Source organism: Malus sylvestris, chromosome 3 (genome assembly GCF_916048215.2).
Source record: "Malus sylvestris chromosome 3, drMalSylv7.2, whole genome shotgun sequence".
In the NCBI taxonomy this organism is placed as follows: Eukaryota; Viridiplantae; Streptophyta; class Magnoliopsida; order Rosales; family Rosaceae; genus Malus; species Malus sylvestris.
In genome coordinates, this window is record NC_062262.1 from 9,085,553 (window position 1) to 9,100,561 (window position 15,009).

At 40.2% G+C, this 15,009-nt stretch overlaps 1 protein-coding gene and 1 long non-coding RNA gene across 2 annotated transcripts; both read left to right on the forward strand.

Moving 5' to 3' along the window:
• The first annotated feature begins 1,311 nt into the window (after nt 1-1,311).
• Nucleotides 1,312-14,558, forward strand: LOC126617250 (E3 UFM1-protein ligase 1 homolog). Its single transcript, XM_050285268.1, has 20 exons — nt 1,312-1,560; nt 1,901-2,212; nt 2,292-2,558; nt 2,808-2,855; nt 3,318-3,383; nt 3,507-3,610; nt 4,029-4,122; nt 4,200-4,256; nt 4,777-5,209; nt 5,315-5,469; nt 5,580-5,645; nt 5,730-5,798; nt 5,934-6,026; nt 6,161-6,226; nt 6,805-6,851; nt 6,948-7,011; nt 7,129-7,206; nt 7,305-7,367; nt 13,608-13,700; nt 13,796-14,558. The coding sequence occupies exons 1-20, from the start codon at nt 1,387-1,389 to the stop codon at nt 13,895-13,897; spliced, it is 2,451 nt and encodes an 816-aa protein (XP_050141225.1). The 5' UTR covers nt 1,312-1,386; the 3' UTR covers nt 13,898-14,558.
• LOC126617258 (uncharacterized) lies at nt 7,662-12,644 on the forward strand. Its single transcript, XR_007621308.1, has 2 exons — nt 7,662-9,634; nt 10,549-12,644. It is a non-coding gene; the product is annotated as an uncharacterized LOC126617258 (long non-coding RNA).
• Nucleotides 14,559-15,009: the final 451 nt, after the last annotated feature.

A 15,009-nucleotide genomic window follows, 5' to 3' on the forward strand; every position in this document is an offset into this window, starting at 1 on the left:
GCACGGGAAGTGGGAGGGTAGAGAATCTGCCTCCTTACTATTTAGAGATGCGATGCTGAGGGGATTCGATAATTATTGAAAATATGTCGATGTTTCAGCAATCTATGTACTCAAACGCTCGGACCTTGCGTTGCTGATTATATTATTGAATACATTTTTATGTAAAAGATTTTATTCATGTTAAGTCTTAACTATAAAGGTTACTGTCACTTTTATGATATGATATTATTAGTAACATGTCGATTGGTTGCGGAAAGAGATCATCTATGGATCTCTTTCTTTAAAGCCACCAAATTAAGTGATCCGGATATTTGAAATTTGATCCAGGGACTTAAAACAGAGAAATTAGTAAAAAATTTAAAAATTATAATAATTTTTTACTGTTGAATCAAATTTCAATAGTCTAAATCACTTAATTTAATAGCTTTGGAGAAAGAGATCATGAGAGGATCTCTTTCCATTGATTGCATATATAAAGCAATAAGTGTCTCATCTTGTCTTAAAAAACACGTTGATTCACAAACAGTCCATTAAACCAAACTAGTTATATTTATATCGTTTTATAGCACTGAAATTAACATGAGAGGTGCACCTCATTTTTCTTATAAAAATATGATCAGTAAATAAAATTTTGTAGTTGATGTCCATAAAATATCGTTACATGTGGCAATATCGATATACAAATTTATAAAAATATCGATGGATATATCGATATCCATACAGATATCGTTGTTTTATATGGAAATAATGAAAATTTGCTTTAAAACGTGAAAATTTAACATAAAACTTAAAGAATATTATATGGCATTTTATCGAAAATATTCAACAAAATCTTTTGATTGTAATCGAAATTTTAGAACATTTTATGCATAGAGTGAAGTTCAAACTTCATATTTTTTTTTTTTATGTTTTTAATATTTTTATAGAAATATTGATCGTGTCGAAAAATTTCATTAGTTGACGGTCAACAAGAGACACAAGTGCAGACACTCAATGAGAATTGAGAATTATTAGGAACCACGTGTGATAAATGCAAATGGTCAATGTCGAGGGGCTGCGGAACTGTCGTTCTCCACAGGGTGGGATATTCAGTTGCAGGATGGTCCCCTAAATTCCTTTTTATTTTATTTTCTATTTCTGGATACCCATAAAACACGAATTATTAGACAATATGGGCCTTTTAATAGGCTTCAAGCCCAACTCACAAAGACGCACACTAGAGTCCGTTGTCCCTGATAAACGGATATTTTCCGAGAAGCCCAATAGAAACCCGTTTTTGCGAGAAACGGATATACGAGAGCATTCGGGTCGAAAGGTCCAACGAACGAGAGCAAAAGCACAAACAAAACCTCTCTCTAAGACTCGGAGACTCCGAAAGTGACGAAAATGGACGACGAATTGCTAGAATTGCAGAGGCAATTCGAGTTCGCGCAGCAAGCGAAATCGAGCATCAGATTATCCGATCGAAACGTCGTCGAATTGGTCCAGAAGCTTCAGGAGCTCCACATCATCGACTTCGAGCTCCTCCACACCGTCACCGGCAAAGAATACATTACTCCCGTAAACCTCTCTCTCTCTCTCTCTCTCTCTCTCTCTCTCTCTCTCTCTGTATATATATATATATATGTGTGTGTGTGTGTGTTTGTTTCTCGAGAAAATAGATGAGAAATTATTTAAAGAAACTCCCTTTTATTTTCAAATTCGGTCATCAAACACGGCATTTCGTTTTAATTTCATCGTAATTCGAATTAATAATGTGTTTTGTAATTAGTTTTTCGTTTTATTTATTGCTATTTATTTAATATGATAATTGCGTTTGTAATTTGAGTAGTGAGTGTGAGTGTGATTTTTGGCTGGAATGGTGTGAATTTGATGAATGATGGTGGTGTGGTAATGATAGGATCAATTGAGGAGCGAAATATCGGCGGAGGTCAGTAAACTAGGGCGTGTTTCGTTGATTGACCTTGCGGACACTACCGGAGTGGATTTGTATCATGTTGAGAAGCAAGCTCAGCATGTTGTTTTGGATGATCCGGGGCTTATGTTGATTCAAGGCGAAATAATATCACAGTCTTATTGGGATTCTGTCGCCGAAGAAGTCAATGACAGGCTTCAAGAGTGTAGCCAAATCGCTCTGGCAGAACTTGCCGTGCAGTTGCATGTCAGTTCGGAAATGGTGGCATCTGTGTTGGAGCCCCGCCTTGGGACTTTGGTAACTACTTTTCCTGGTTTTGATTGATTTTGGAATCAAGGAAAGGAAGATTATGATGTGGGTTGTTTTCTTGATTCAGGTGAAAGGTAGGCTTGAAGGTGGGCAGTTGTATACTCCTGCATATGTTGCACGGGTTACTGCCATGGTTCGTGGTGCTGCCAGAGGTATCGCAGTTCCCACAAACTTATCATTATTGTGGAGTTCGTTACAGCAGCTGTTGCAAGAAATGGATGGAGCCAGTGGAGTGGCTGTAGAAGGTTCATTTTTCCAGTCCCTGTTTAATGGGCTTATAAAGGAAGGCGAAATTCTTGGATCACTTCGTGCAGGAGTTCATTGGACACCTAATGTATGTGTCATGACTCATAATCTCGTTTCATTTGGTTTAGGTGCTTTGATTTCATTGTGTATAATGACTGGAGTAAAAGTTCCATCCTCTGATTAACATCGACTTCAGTAATGTGCTAGCACAAACATGCAGAACCATTAGCTTTGTTATTACAGAATCTCTTCACATAGACTTTATGGTTTTCTATCAAAGAAAAATATTTTCCTTAAAGCTGACTATACCTGTACATTATTTGTAACTTCCGTACAGGTCTTTGCCATTGCTCAAAAGGAATCAATTGATTCTTTCTTTTCACAGGTATGAAACCCTTTTCTCCCACCTATTTCTAAACATGTGGTGTCCGGAAACCTGTAGATGCTTCCTGAACTTCAAATTTAACATTTACTCCTAATTGCATGCTCAGTTGTACATTTTGGTTTCAACCTCTGATTTGGCCTTTTACTTTTCTTTTACTTTTCTCATTTTTGAGACCTCTATCCAATGAGCAGTATTGGTAATGCAACTCAACAAGTGTATTATATGTGGTATTTAGCACTATTTTTTTGTACTTGTAGAGTGTCGAGATTACTAGTAGCTTCTCAGTCCAAGGCTTGGACCTTTCTAAAGAATTTGTGATTTTGTGGTTACATAAATTTATGGGAAACCGAAGTTCAATACATTTTGAGTGGTTTCTAGCATTTCTTTTTGGTACGAAATAGGGAAGAACATTCTTAGATATTGATGATTCCTTCTTCTGACTTTTTCTTCAATATCCTGCAGAATTCTTTCATTAACTATGATGTTCTGCACAAACTTAGAATTCCTCAGCCCATTCAGTTCTTGCAGGTATCTAATTGTTTTCATGTTGATGCTCTGATTTTGGAGCTTATAGGATTTATATGTGAAGTCATTTCTTAGTTTCTCTTGTTTTATATGTAATTAAATTTGTGGTTATGTACTTGAATTTAGTCCAGATATCCAGAAGGCATACCTTTGGTTACTACATTTGTTCACCCCTCAATGATTGAGATGCTTGATGCTGCTACAGAAGATGCTCTCGAACGTGATAGCTGGTAAATTTCTCTACTATTTTTATGAATACTTTACTTTTCTACGATTTAATTTCATCACTTATTGTAAAATTTTATCACTTGACACTGTACCTTTTCCGTTTTACTCTTTGTGCCTCTAATTAGATTGCTTTCATGGGTGAACAGAGTGACCATCTTATTATAAACCCCTATTATAATCATTGTGCTGTTTTTTTTTTGTTTCGAGTTTGGAATTTTTTAGTTGAAGGCCATTTAATCTGTCATTTCACTGAAATTCTTATACTTGAAACAGTACTTAAGTGCATCAAGATGCTTTTCATGGATTAGATAGATATAGAAAGCTGTTTTAACAATGTTCTTAAATGTGTTTCCATCATACTGTTATGTTAAGGTAGGCATTACATTTTATTTCCTGATATGATTGGATGGAGCAATGCAGGATCGATTCTCTTTCTATACTGCCGATGTCCTTTGGGTCTCAGGATGCATCTAAACTTTTGTCCCTTTGCCCTTCGATTCAGCAGGGTCTCAAGGTGGCTTTCTGATATCAAGTCTGCTCTTTTACTCATATGCTTGATCTGTTAACTCTTATGTGCATCATCTTTTGCAGTCTGACAAAGCAATAATCTTCGGGGAGTCATATGTATTTAGCAGCGGCTTTATCAAGGTACTTCCATTGAAGTATATTATAAACTAGTTAAATTTAAGATTCACGTTCCTGATTCATAGGTTTTTTTTATTATCTAAGGTCTAATGACTAAAACTCTTAAATTGATTCCAAATTGAAAAGTAGAACACTGACATTTATTGCATACCCAAAAGCAACAAAAATTACAAACTTGCCATTGAGGGTTTAGGCTAAATAACTACAATTTTACTCACAAGTTTGCACATTTCCACCTGGTGTTTTCTTCGACGTTGAACTGAATTACTTGTGAACCAGCCACCATAAATCTCTTATACCCTGTACTTACAATTTCTTTCCTGGAAAGTGATTATCATTAGATATATAAACATGCTTTGCCAAATAATGAGGAAGAACCTGGTTTTTAAGTTTATTGTAGAAGTAAAGCTGTGGGACTCGTGGACTTTCTGACTTCTAAAGGTCTTCGTTGTGACTTTAAGCAATTCTACACCTCTTTTTAGTTTATGAATTCTGATGCTTTGAGTACACAATCTCATGTCAGGATGTGTATGATCGCCTGGAGAAAGAAATGGAAACCTTTAGTGTTTCAGTTCCTTCCAGTACTGTGGTGTCAGATGATTTGCAGGAGACAAAAGTTGGTCATGACACAAGCAGGTCGACTGAGTCCAATGAAACCGTTAGTGACAGCAGCAGTAATAAACAGGCAGCGGAGAAGGGATCAAAAAAGAAAAAAGGTAGAGGGGCTGGAAGCATGATAACAGGGCCAGCTGAGAGTGAGCTGGACAACCAGGACAATGTTCCTACAAGATCTAAGAAAAACCAAAGGAAAGGCAAGAATATCTCTTCCGGACAGGCCGCAGAGTCAAAAGCAGCTGCTAAGTTGGTAAAAATAAAAGAGGAAAATCTCAATGTCCCTTCAGAAGATTGGGTAATGAATAAGATTACAGCGCTTGTATCTGATTTTGAAGAACAAGGTCTGTTGATTCTGTCTTCAGCTACTTTGTTCATTTTGATCATTGAGACTTAATGCCATGAGTTTCGAACCGAGTTTTGATAGAAGCAGTGTACTACTTTGATAGGTCCTGATGATCCCCAAACAATTCTTGGACCTTTGGCACACTATTTGAGGCCTAAGTTAATCAACTCCTGGAAGGAGAGAAGAAAGGCATTGTTTACAGAAAATGTGGAGAGAATGAGGAACTTACTTGATAACTTGCAAAAGAAACTTGATGAGGTAATAAACTCCAGCAACTATATTTGTTGTTCAATTCCTTAGTTCTTGCACTGGTATTTGGAACCTTTTTAGAGTCTCCGATGTGCTAAACTGCCTTTTATTCCTTTTAGTCTTTCTTAAATATGCAGCTTTATGAAAAGGCTTTAGATTTGTTTGAAGATGACCAATCAACCTCAGTAAGTTTTCCCTCTAGCGATGCGTGTTAAGTGGTTTCAGTTGGTGATAAAATGGACTAAAGAAGGCTCATCGATGATTGACAGGTCATTTTTCACCGGCATCTGTTAAGAACAACAGCTACTACCATTGCCGATATGCTTCTTCAAAATTTGGTAACTTTCTTTCATTGTGATGTTGTCATGTTCATGGTCGCAATATGTACATGTATTCACACACATTAAACTGGTCATCTATGCATGTAGCTGAGCTGTTTCACGGATTTTCAATGATGGATATGTATGATGTAGGACATGCACAACAAACTGAAGAATGGAGTTGAAGTTGCAGAGCCTCAAATTTCAGAATCTATTACCCTCAACACGGGAGAGAGAACTTCCATTGTAGGAAATAATCTACTACCTGATGTTACTTTGACATTTCCCAAGAGCACTCCATTTTCTTTCATAAATGTGGAACTTCTCAAGCACGTTATCCGTTAAAAAGAAATGCTTTATGGTCTTTTGGTTTTTTGCAGGCCAAAAACTTTCCTGGATCGCTTTCAAGCAAGGCTCTTGCTGTAGTTGAAGCATTGGAAGGAAAGGTCAGTTCTTATTTGTTAGAAACCCGTTGATTTTCTGTTTCTGGGAGCTATCTGGATGGGTTAGTCACAAGTCTTGCACTGATTTTTCAGTTTTATGTTGGATAGTTATTTCTATTTTTCTGATAGATAATCCTTTATACAGTGATCATCTTTTTTCTTAATTATGAATTTAGGTTGCATCCTTAGTGGATTCAGTACTTTGTTTCTGATCTCCAAACTCTTCTGGTTCTACGGAGTTTGCATTTATCTTATTAGTTTTTCTGTATGCAAAATTAAGCACTCAACACCGGTTGAGTTTCTACATTGATACTGTTTCCTGTTCTTTGTATGCAATGTTCAAGGAAGAGCTGATTATTTTTATCCCTGAAGGTTACCCATAATAAATGAAGCAGTTAGCTTGGAATGTTTAATTTTTGAAGATTTTGTTTAGTGGCAATTATTATATTTTTTTTTTCTTATCTGCCCGATACATCTTATATACTTTTGATGAAATCAAAGGACTTTGTATGTGTTACACTATTACTCAACTCCATCAACTTACCACAATGACGTCACATGTTGAATGTTCTACATGGCAGCGGGTGGAAACTTTCATGACTGCTCTAAGAGATATTGCAGAAGAGAGGTAGTTGCATGCTTATTTATTTGTCTTTGTGATGGATTCCTTGAAGCACTTACTTTCTCTGAAGCTAATATAAACGTTTTGGTTTAAATTTTCTAGCGGCTTGCTCTTGAGAAAGATTGACAAGAAATTGGAAAGAACGCTTCTGCATTCGTATCAGAAGGTTTTGATCTTGTATAAGGAACTGTCAAATCTATTATTCACAAATAGCTAGGTGTGTAACTTGTCCGTATGGAGATGAAAATTACTTTTTATGGTTTTCTTTCTGTATCATTTTCAGGATTTGGTGTCTCAAGTTTCTGCTGAGACAGATCCAGTTCCTCTTTTGCCAAAAGTTGTTTCCCTGATTTACGTACAGGTTTGTTAATTTTTGTTGCTACCAGAATCAGTATTATATATACACATTCATGCTTCTCGTTTCTTGCCCAGTTTAGTAACATGAATTTTCATATGTAGGTTCACCATAAAGCTCTTCAAGCACCTGGAAGGGCCATCGCTGTCGCTGTTTCACGACTGAAGGTACGTTTTCTCTCCCCACCTTCTCCATCAAGTTGTACATATTTGCAGTATGTCTTAGCCTTAGCCTAGATGATTATCCTAGTGGTATAGTTTGACAAGATATATGTCTCCATTCTTTTCCTTACGTAAGTTCCTCATGTTAGATTCATTAGGTTTCGTATCACAATGTCACTGAACAAGACTTACAAAAATAAGTCGGTTTTTCATTAAATTATAACATTTGATCCAGTTAGCTACTGGGAGAATAAGAAAGAGAATATATTGTGGCTAATTTTGAGTTTAATTTATTTTGGTGAATATATTGTGGCTAATTTTGGGTGTAGCGGAGATGAGGATGCTTCGTTGGATGTGTGGGCACACGAGAAAGGATAAGATTAGGAATGAGGATATCCGGGGTAAAGCAGGAGTAGCCGAAATTGAAGGAAAGATGAGAGAAAATCGGTTACGGTGGTTTGGACATGTGCAAAGAAGGCCTACTGACGCTCCGATTAGAAGATGCGACTATGGGACAGAGGTTCAGGGCCGAAGGGGTAGAGGAAGACCTAGGAAAACTTTGGAAGAGACTCTAAGAAAAGACTTAGAGTACTTGGATCTAACGAAGGACATGACACAGGATCGAGCACAATGGCGTTCTAAGATTCATATAGCCGATCCCACTCAGTGACTTGGATTTTCCAAGTCTCCAACCAAGAAGTTTTCCTCACTCGGGAAATTAAGGGAACACTACCCCAACCTACATGCTCCACTCAGAAAGCTTCAACATACAAGCTTCAACAAAAGAAAATTCAAAGAACTTAGCGAAGAAGGCTTTGGTGTATTTAACACAATACGTTGAAATGAAGGAAAGCTTATTTATTGATATCCCCGATAAGCTACAAATATGTACATATACATGAGTCAAAATAAACACACAAGAGGGAGCCTTCACAAAGGTTGCTTAGGAGAAGTCTCAGCAGTCGGTAGAGCCCCAGAAAGAGAAGGCACCGGAGGGGGATCATTTGGAGCCTCAGTACTGGACAGAACCCTAGAAGGAGGAGGCATCAGAGGTTGATCATTTGGAGCTTCATTACGCGGTACAGCCCCAGAAGACGAAGGCAATAAATGCCTTTGGAACAAACCCACAAATCTCTGATGATCAAGTAAAACCTGACCATCAGTTTCCTTCATCTGGTCAAGCTTCCTCTTCATGTTTGTAGCATAGTCATGTGCGAGCCGGTGCAACTGTTTATTCTCATGCTTGAGCCCTCTAATCTCCTGTTTGAGACTCATCACTTCAGCCGCCAATGATTCAACTTGGCGGGTTCGAGCAAATAGGCGTTGGGCCATATTAGACACAGAACCTGCACACTGAACACTGAGAGCCAGCGAATCCTTAACAGCTAACTCATCAGACCGTTTGGAAAGTAGTCTGTTATCTTTGGGAGTGAGAAGGTTCCTGGCCACCACCGCAGCGGTCATATCATTCTTCATCACGGAATCCCCAACGGTAAGAGGACCAGTTGGGGAGACGAAGGATGGGCGCCATATGTTGTCTGGAGAAGGCGGGGCTGCCTCTTCAACAAGGTTCAAGTCAAAACGACGGTCGGAGGGGCCAGACATTTTCAAAGGTGTTGAAGAGAGAAGAGGTCGGACAAATCAAGATCTTAGAAGTGCAAGAATGAAGCTTCTACTGGTGGAGATTCAAGTGTGCTTTGGAACTTAATGCCAGCCCCTATAAAAATCTGCACTCGACGGAGCTTCAGAAATCAAAGAGGCGCCTGCTCAGAAATCGAAGAGGCGTTTGCTTTCTCAAAAGTTGGGCTGCTTAGAGATCACGAGGGTTGATCTCAGAAATCGAAGAGCCGTTTGCTTTCTCAAAAGTTGGGCTGCTCAAAGACCACGAAGGCCGATCTCAGAAATCGAAGAGGCGCTCGCTTTCTCAAAAGCTGGGCTCCCTAGAGACCACGAGGGCCGATCTCAGAAATCGAAGAGGCACCTACTTTTCCAGCCTTGTCAGCACCTGTCACACGCACACTCAGCTTTGCGGAAATTATGGGCATTCTGTCAAAGACTTCTGGGGAAGTAGAAAACACATGAATCTTACTGTTCAATCACCCACTTCCCACACGCAACAATAGCTCATGGGTACCACAGATAACTTTGCCAAAGTTCTCTGCCAAAGTTGAGCACGTGAAGCTTGCAGCTCCCACTACATCGCTCTGACCAAGAAGGGTAAAAGAATAGCAAAGAAACAGCACTAACAAAGTTTAGACCCATAAATTTTGAAGGTCTAGCTACCATATTATTACCCACAAGGGTAAAGGAACAGTACCACTGCTGGATAATTGGAAAGTCCATGTATGTCAACCTCTGAGCTTCGTGGCAAGGTAGACTAGCAAACATGCCCAACCTTTACTCACATTCGAGAAAACACTCCCAATAAGATTGCTTGCTCCAAAATCGAAGAGGCACCGTCCTCCGAATCTAAAGAGCCAGACTCCCAACATGACTACTTTCTTAAAAATCGAAGAGAGGGTAAAGGAACAGTACCATTGCTGGATAATTGGAAAGTCCCTGTGTGTCAACCTCTGTGCTTCGTGGCAAGGTAGACTAGCAAACATGCCCAACCTTTACTCACATTCGAGAAAACACTCCCAACAAGATTGCTTGCTCCAAAATCGAAGAGGCACCGCCCTCCGAATCTCGAGAGTCACTCTCCCAACATGATTACTTTCTCAAAAATCGAAGAGACACTGCTCCCCGAATCTCGAGAGCCAGACCCCCAGCATGATTGCTTTCTCAAAAATCGGTGAGGCACCGTTCTCCGAATCAATCGAAGAGGCGCTCGCTTTCTCAAAAGCTGGGCTGCTCAGAGACCACGAGGGCCGATCTCAGAAATCAAAGAGGCACCTACTTTTCTAGCCTTGTCAGCACCTGTCACACGCACACTCAGCTTTGCAGAAATTATGGGCATTCTGTCGAAGACTTCTGGTGAAGTAGAAAGCACATGAATCTTACTGTTCAATCACCCACTTCCCACACGCAACAATAACTCATGGGTACCACAGATCACTTTGCCAAAGTTCTCTGCCAAAGTTGAGCACGTGAAGCTTGCAGCTCCCACTACATCGCTCTGACCAAGAAAGGTAAAAGAATAGCAAAGAAACAGCACTAACAAAGTTTAGACACATAAATTTTGAAGGTCTAGCTACCGTATTATTACCCACAAGGGTAAAGGAACAGTACCACTGCTGGATAATTGGAAAGTCCCTGTGTGTCAACCTCTGTGCTTCGTGGCAAGGTAGACTAGCAAACATGCCCAACCTTTACTCACATTCGAGAAAACAGTCCCAACAAGATTGCTTGCTCCAAAATCGAAGAGGCACCGTCCTCCGAATCTCGAGAGCTAGACTCCCAACATGACTACTTTCTCAAAATCGAAGAGAGGGTAAAGGAACAGTACCATTGCTGGATAATTGGAAAGTCCCTATGTGTCAACCTTTGTGCTTCGTGGCAAGGTAGACTAGCAAACATGTCCAACCTTTACTCACATTCGAGACAACACTCCCAACAAGATTGCTTGCTCCAAAATCGAAGAGGCACCGCCCTCCGAATCTCGAGAGCCAGACTCCCAACATGATTACTTCCTCAAAAATCGAAGAGACACTGCTCTCCGAATCTCGAGAGTCAGACCCCCAACATGATTGCTTTCTCAAAAATCGAAGAGGCATCGTTCTCCGAATCTCGAGAGCCAGATACCACAGACCACTTTTTCAAAGTGCTCTGACAGAGTTAAAACATGTGAAACTGGCAGCTCCCACTACCGTGCTATGACCAAGCAGGGTAAAGGAATAGCATTACTACTTGTTGTTAGGGAGACTCCTATATATGTCGACCTCCATCCCCAACGGACAGGCAGACCTGCAAAAATGCTCAACCCTTCATCATATCTGAGAGGGCACTCCCGACCAAGCCTTTCGAAATATTCAGCTTTCTTTCCCCCCGATAATACCTCTGCAAACAAGCTATACTAGAGCAAGAATATCTCATATCATCAGGGTTAAAAGCAAGAGTATCCCATATCATGCTTTTTCCCTGTTTTTTCTTTTGGCCTTGTTTTTACCTGCAAGACAAGGAGAAAGAGAGCAATCAGTCAGCACTTGGAATCAAGCTTCCAGCCAGGAACTGACTGCCTGGAACCCCTTACCTGATTACTTACCTGGCATTGCTCTCGAGTACTCATCTTCAACATCTTATGTTTCCAGGGAAGATTCCGCATCTGCTTGAGGAACAGATAGGGCAAGTGCGAAGGATACAAGGAAGCATGTGGAGACAAGCGTAACAGCACACGTGCCGATACATCCATTACTCTGTCAAAAGCAAAAGTATCCCATATCAGCAGGGTGGAACGTACTCTAGATTTGATGGACTTGTTTTGACCCTCAAATTCTTCAGTCGGCCTTATACTCTGGAGGAAACCAGAAAACCCTCCAGCTCAGTTCAAGAATAAGCCTGTGGAAAGTTACTTCTTCAAAAGCAAAAGTATCTCATATCATCTCTTCTCATTTTTCTTCTCTTTATCCTTCATGCTGCTGCAAGATGGGGAGAAGGTGAACAATCAGTCGGAGCTCTGATTGCTTACCTTGTCTGTCACCTCTTTCAGCAGACCCCCTAGCTCGGCGACTTGGGGGACTCCTACTACATGGTTTGTATCGCGCTTGACCAAGCCTGAAACTACAAGTAAGCTTCAAGTGAAATTGATACATTACCTTGTGCATCTCCACCAGTTAAAGATACCACCCTTGGATGGAGGAAGAGTACTTCCAGAGAAGATGCCACATCTACCTATGAGACAGATAAGGCAAGTCAAGACGACACCACACTCCGATACTTAGAAGTTTCGTGATTACGAGATCATTCTCCCACAATATTTCCTAATGTCATTTGTACTAAATCATTCACTCGTACTCACTAAAGGAGAGCTTGAACCTATGTACTTGTGTAAACCCTTCACAATTAATGAGAACTCTTCTATTCCGTGGACGTAGCCAATCTGGGTGAACCACGTACATCTTGTGTTTGCTTTCCTATCTCTATCCATTTATATACTTATCCACACTAATGACCGGAGCAATCTAGCGAAGATCACAAAAAGCGACCGTTTTCGTTACCTATGATCTATCTTGCAAGAGAACGGAGAATTAGATGGAGATCTCAACCATAGAATACGAGCTGGATGGAAAGAGTGCATCCGGCGTGTTGTGTGACCGTCGTAGGCCACTGAAGCTCAAGGGAAAATTTTATAGGACGGCAATAAGGCCAGCGATGTTGTATGGCAGAGAATGTTGGGTGGTGAAGCATCAACACGTACACAAAATGGGTGTAGCGGAGATGAGGATGCTTCGTGGGATGTGTGGGCACACGAGAAAGGATAAGATTGGGAATGAGGATATCCGAGGTACAGTAGGAGTAGCCGAAATTGTAGGAAAGATGAGAGAAAATCGGCTCTGGTGATTTGGACATGTGCAAAGAAGGCCGACTGACGCTCCGGTTCGAAGATGTGACTACGGGACAGAGGTTCAGGGCCGAAGGGGTAGAGGAAGACCTAGGAAAACTTTGGAAGAGACTCTAAGAAAAGACTTAGAGTACTTGGATCTAACGGAGGACATGACACAAAACCGAGCGCAATGGCGTTCTAGGATTCATATAGCCGACCCCACTTAGTGGGAAAAGGCTTTGTTGTTGTTGTTGTTGTTGTGGTGAATGTGATTTACTAGTTACTACACAAGATCTATTGAGTAGTACGTTCCAATGTTCAAGTCACCATAGAAACTAAACTTTTCAAAGTGAACTTAAGGAACCTAACGCAATGAATTGTACCCTTACTTGAGTTCCTACGATTGATTTCTCATTTGAATAAAAGGGTACAGTGGTACTGGTAAACATAAACAGAATTATCGCCTTGTCCCCTTGTACGTCCCCGATAAAAAGAAAATTTCCTATCTTCTCTCTTAAACAAAAGACAGCACACCTCCCTATTCTATGTCTTGTTTTCCTCAAAAGAACTCATTATCTCATTTCTTATCCGTTTTGGAACGCCCAATCAATGTATAAGGATTAAGGACACTGATATGCTCTGCTAAATGCCTCAGAGTGAACGTTATTGGTACTTTGCTATTACTTAGCTCAAACGGTACTCCCTGTATCTGTGTGCATATTGTTTCTAGTATTATGTCCCTAATAACACCACGATTTTTTCAGGATAAACTAGATGAATCAGCCTTCAAGATCCTGACAGATTATCAAACTGCAACAGTGACCCTGTTAACGTTAATATCTGCTGCCAGTGGAGACGTGAGTAGTTATTTTGCGGTTTTCCTTTGAAGTCTTGATTCTTGTGTTAGTCATTGGACTCATCATGTAATGCAAGCAATCTCTATTTGCATCAGGAAGAAGACTGTACATCGGATAGAATTTTGAGCAAAAGGGAGCTTTTGGAGACCCAAATGCCCGCACTCAAAGGCCTGGTCTTGCGCAACTCACAATCTTGACTCTAACCGTGAAATCAAGTTTCCAAATGTGAAACGAACAAAGAAGCCTGAGTTAAGAGATTCGGGACACGGTGGAGTGCTTCGTTTCATTTACGGTGTTTGCGGAGAGGTCATATCTCCCAACTGATAGGAATAGACATTCAAGAAACTAGAAACGTTATTAGTTCAGTTTGGTCAAATTAGAGATTAGCGTTCATATTTTAATGCTTAAATATCATCAGTACCTCTATATCTTGTAAAAAAAGTATACTAAGGCATAGAATTTAGATCCCTTGTGGGGCGTGTTGAAGTAGTATCGGCAGTCATTTGGAAAAGCCTAATACAAGCAGCGAGATCGAAGTTCGGTTTTACGAAGCCATCCGCGTGGTGTGCAATGTTGAACGTTGGCAAGAGATGGGGGCAGGCCGCGACAGAAAACATACCGGGGAATTTCATTTGGTACGCTGCAGCATTGACGACTGCCGAAAGCGAAGTAGTACTCGAGAGCTTGGTTGGCACACTCAGGAAGGGGATTGAGGAATATGAAGAAAAGCAACCAAACGAGCGGCGAGGAAGTATTTCAAACCATCAATAGTTTGCGAGCCTTTTGGACAATATGATTCTCCTTTGATTTATTCAATTCAAAAACCAAAAATGAACATGGGGCGCTTCAGATGATAAAGGTGTGCGGAACTCGTTACCCTGTATAAAACACCAAGGAGAAGGTAAGAAAATTTCTCACAATCCAAACAACGAATTTTACAGAACGGGTCGCAAGTTCACAACACTTTGGGCCATACAAGCACTTTGATATCAAACTTTTCTAACAATTACTTAACCTCCAAAGCTTAAGAGCTCGTTTGGATGCACTTATAAAATGACTGAAAGCGCTTTTGGTGAAAATGTTTTTGATACCAATCTTTAGTAAAAATTCAAGTGAATCTTAAAAAAGCACTTTAAGTGCTTCCTGCAAGAAGAACATATCTAGTGCTTCTTCCAAAACTCACTTAAAGTGCTTTTGGAACTCAATCAATTTAACCCAAAACGCTTTCAAACATTTTTAAAACACATCCAAACGAGTCCTAATTCTTGGCGGCAGCAACTTCCAACAACAGTCGTCGCTCTAGCAGTTG